General features: G+C 57.6%; 1 protein-coding gene across 1 annotated transcript in view; it reads left to right on the top strand.

Moving 5' to 3' along the window:
- LOC120510207 (disks large homolog 4-like) overlaps positions 1-3,226 on the top strand; it is a 12,818-nt gene extending 9,592 nt beyond the window's left edge. The window contains exons 8-10 of the mRNA XM_039725771.1: positions 629-738; positions 2,215-2,306; positions 3,210-3,226. Of these exons, the coding sequence (XP_039581705.1) occupies positions 629-738; positions 2,215-2,306; positions 3,210-3,226 (219 nt within the window). The remainder of the gene's footprint in view (positions 1-628; positions 739-2,214; positions 2,307-3,209) is intronic.
- The last annotated feature ends 1,032 nt before the right edge of the window (positions 3,227-4,258 follow it).

The following is a 4,258-nucleotide window of genomic DNA, read 5'->3' as shown; positions in this document are numbered from 1 at the left end:
ACCTGTCCCAGGTGTGTCTCACCTGTCTCAGGTGTGCTTTACCCGTCTCACCTGCAGACACGACGCGGCCCAAGCGCGAGTACGAGGTGGACGGCCGCGATTATCACACCTGGGCCCCTTTTATCCCACATTTAACACCCGGGGGCAGTACAACAGCCACCTGTACGGCACCAGCGTGCAATCGGTGCGCGAGGTGGCTGAGCAGGTAAACACACCTGGGCACACCTGGGCACACCTGGGCACACCTGGGCACACCTGTGCCACCTGTGACACACCTGGGCACACCTGTGTCACCTGTGACACACCTGTGCCACCTGCAGGGCGAGCACTGCATCCTGGACGTGTCTGGGGGGGACAGGGGGGTACCTGTGACACACCTGTGCCACCTGCAGGGCAAGCACTGCATCCTGGACGTGTCTGGGGGGGACAGGGGGGTACCTGTGACACACCTGTGCCACACCTGTGCCACACCTGAGCCCACCTGTGCCACCTGCAGGGCAAGCACTGCATCCTGGACGTGTCGGGGGGGACATGGGGGTACCTGTGCCACCTGTGACACACCCGGGTCACACCTGTGCCACCTGTGACACACCTGTGCCACACCTGAGCTCACCTGTGCCACCCGCAGGGCAAGCACTGCATCCTGGACGTGTCGGCCAACGCCGTGCGGCGGCTCCAGGCGGCGCAGCTGCACCCGATCGCCATCTTCATCCGGCCCAAATCGCTGCAGAACGTGCTGTGAGTCACCTGGGCACTCACCTGGCACACCTGGGCAGGGATTCTGGGGGGATTTGGGGCAGTTTTGGGGCGCAGCTGCACCCGATCGCCATCTTCATCCGGCCCAAATCGCTGCAGAACGTGCTGTGAGTCACCTGGGGGCACCTGGCACACCTGGCACACCTGGGCACTCACCTGGCACACCTGGGCACTCACCTGGCACACCTGGGCACTCACCTGGCACACCTGGGCACTCACCTGGCACACCTGGGCACTCACCTGGCACACCTGGGCACTCACCTGGCACACCTGGGCACTCACCTGGCACACCTGGGCACTCACCTGGCACACCTGGGCACATCTGGGCACTCCTGGGCACTCCTGGGCACACCTGGGCACACCTGGGCAGGGATTTTGGGTGGAATTTGAGGGCTTTTGGGGGCGTGGTTTGGGCACCCAGGGGGAAACTGAGGCAGGAGGGGGCGTGGCCATCTATGACAATAATGCAGCCCATTTGCATAATGGGTGGGGCTTCAACCCCAGTGGGTGTGGCCCTGTGATTGACAGGTGAGAGGTGGGTGTGTCCTAACGATGGGCGTGGCCTGTGATGAATGACACTGTGTAGTGGGCGGGGCTTGTGAGGGTTGTGGGCGTGTCCTGGCAATTCCAGCTGTGCCAGGTGTGCTGGGCGTGGCCGATGGGCGTGGCCAAGGAATTATGGGAAGATCCTGGGATCTGGGGCGTGTCCAGGTGTGGTGGGCGTGTCCAGGTGAACTGGGCGTGGCCAGCGGGCATCTCCTGGCAACTGTGGGCGTGGTCAGACGAGGTGGGCGTGGCCAAGAGGTGTGGGCGTGTGTCTGAGTGTTGTGGGCGTGTCTGTGCATCTTGTGGGCGTGGCCAGGCATCATGGGTGTGTCTGGGGGGTTGTGGGTGTGGCCAGGTAATGCGGGCATGTCTGTGAGCATTGTGGGCGTGGCCAAGAGATGTGGGCGTGTCCGTGCATGTGGTGGGCGTGGCCAGACAAGGTGGGTGTGTCTGTGAGGGTTGTGGGCGTGGCCAATAGATGTGGGCGTGTCTGTGCATGTAGTGGGCGTGGCCTGGTGTTGTGGGTGTGTCTGTGAGGGTTGTGGGCGTGGCCAGGTGTGGTGGGCGTGTCTGTGAGGACGTGGGCGTGGCCAATAGACGTGGGCGTGTCTGTGCATGTAGTGGGCGTGGCCTGGTGTTGTGGGTGTGTCTGTTGTGCTGTGGGAGTGGCCAGGCGAGGTGGGTGTGTCTAAGGGGGTTGTGGGCGTGGCCAGGCGAGGTGGGCGTGTCTGTGACTGTTGTGGGCGTGGCCATGTGACGTCGGAGTGTCTGTGGGGGGTTGTGGGCGTGGCCAGGCGAGGTGGGTGTGTCTATGTGGGTTGTGGGCGTGGCCATGGGGGTGGGCGTGCCTGTGGGGGTTGTGGGCGTGGCCAGGCGAGGTGGGCGTGTCCCGACGTGGCCCCGCCCTCGCAGGGAGATCTCCAAGCGCGTGAGCGAGGAGCAGGCGCGGAAAGCGTTCGACAGAGCCACCAAACTGGAGCAGGAGTTCACCGAGTGCTTCTCAGGTGAGACACACCTGGCACACCTGGGACAGCTGGGGATACACCTGGGGATACACCTGGTGGACACACCTGGGGGACACACCTGGGGGACACACCTGGGGGACACACCTGGGGATACACCTGGCACACCTGGGACATCCTGGGACACACCTGGGACACAGCTGGGCACACCTGGGGCACCTGGGGATACACCCGAGGCACACCTGGGACATCCTGGGACACACCTGGGACACAGCTGGGCACACCTGGGGCACCTGGGGATACACCCGAGGCACACCTGGGACATCCTGGGACACACCTGGGACACAGCTGGGCACACCTGGGGCACCTGGGGATACACCCGAGGCACACCTGGGACATCCTGGGACACCTGGAGGCACCAAAACCACACTGGGACACACCTGGGGACAGCTGAGACACACCTGGGCACACCTGGGGGCACCCAGAACCCACCTGGGCACACCTGGGGATACACCTGGGACACCTGGGGGCAGCTGGGACACCCAGAATACACTGGGAACACACCTGGGCACAGATGGGATGCCCAAAATTCCCCTAAAATCCCTTTTTTTCACCTGTAAATGTCTCAAACTCCCCCAAACCTCCCCAAAATCCCTGAAATTCCCCTAAAATCCCGTTTTTTCACTGATAAATGTCTCAAACCCCCCCAAAATCCCCAAAATTCCCCTAAAATCCCATTTTTTTCCACTTCTAAAGGTCTCAAACTCCCCTAAAATCCCTGAAACCCCCCTAAAATCCCCATTTTTTTCCACTTCTAAGTGTCTCTACCCACCCCAAACCCCCCTAAAATCCCATCTTCTTCACCTGTAAATGTCTCAACCCCCCCCAAACCTCCCTAAAATCCCAAAATTCCCCTAAATTTCTCATTTTTTTCCACTTCCAAAGGTCTCAAACTCCCCTAAAATCCCCAAAACCCCCCTAAAATCCCATTTTTTTCACCTATAAATGCCTCAAAGCCCCCCAAAATTCCCCTAAAATCCCATTTTTTCACCTATAAATGTCTCAAACCCACCCAACCACCCCTAAAAATTCCCCTAAAATCCCATTTTTTCACCTGTAAAGGTCTCTACCCACCCCAAACCCCCCTAAAATCCCATTTTTTCACCTATAAATGTCTCAAACCCCCCCCAACCCCCCTAAAATCCCATTTTTTCCACCTCTAAAGGTCTCTACCCACCCCAAACCCCCCTAAAATCCCATTTTTTCACCTATAAATGTCTCAAACCCCCCCCAAACCCCCCCAAAATTCCCCTAAAATCCCATTTTTTCACCTGTAAAGGTCTCTACCCCCCCCAAACCCCCCTGAAATCCCATTGTCTTCACCTATAAAGGTCTCAAAGCCCCCCAAAATTCCCCTAAAATCCCATTTTTTCCACCTCTAAATGTCTCAAACCCTCCCAAAATCCCAAAAACCCCCCTAAAATCCCCTTTTTGTCACCTGTAAATGTCTCAAATTCCCCCCAAACCCCTCTAAAATCCCCTTTTTTCACCTCTAAATGTCTCAAACCCCCCCAAAATCCCCGAAACCCCCCCCAAAGCCCCCTTTTTTCACCTTACCCCCCTAAAATCCCCTTTTTGTCACCTGTAAATGTCTCAAATTCCCCCCAAACCCCTCTAAAATCCCCTTTTTTCACCTCTAAATGTCTCAAACCCCCCCAAAATCCCCGAAACCCCCCTAAAATCCCCTTTTTTTCACCTGTAAATGTCTCAAACCCCCCCAAAATTCCCAAAATTCTCCTAAAATCCCATTTTTTCCACTTCTAAATGTCTCAAACCCCCCCCAAACCCTCCTAAAATCCCATTTTTTTCCACTTCTAAGTGTCTCTACCCCCCCCAAACCCCTTCAAACCCCCCCGAAACCTCCCTAAAATCCCTTTTTTTCCCCTGTAAATGTCTCAAACCCCCCCCCAACCCCCCCCAAACCCCCTTTTTTT

The sequence above is a fragment of the Passer montanus genome, unplaced genomic scaffold (assembly GCF_014805655.1).
Source record: "Passer montanus isolate IOZ18808 unplaced genomic scaffold, ASM1480565v1 scaffold567, whole genome shotgun sequence".
In the NCBI taxonomy this organism is placed as follows: domain Eukaryota; kingdom Metazoa; phylum Chordata; class Aves; order Passeriformes; family Passeridae; genus Passer; species Passer montanus.
Note: the sequence above shows the minus strand (reverse complement) of the source record. Positions and strands in the feature narration are given on the sequence as shown.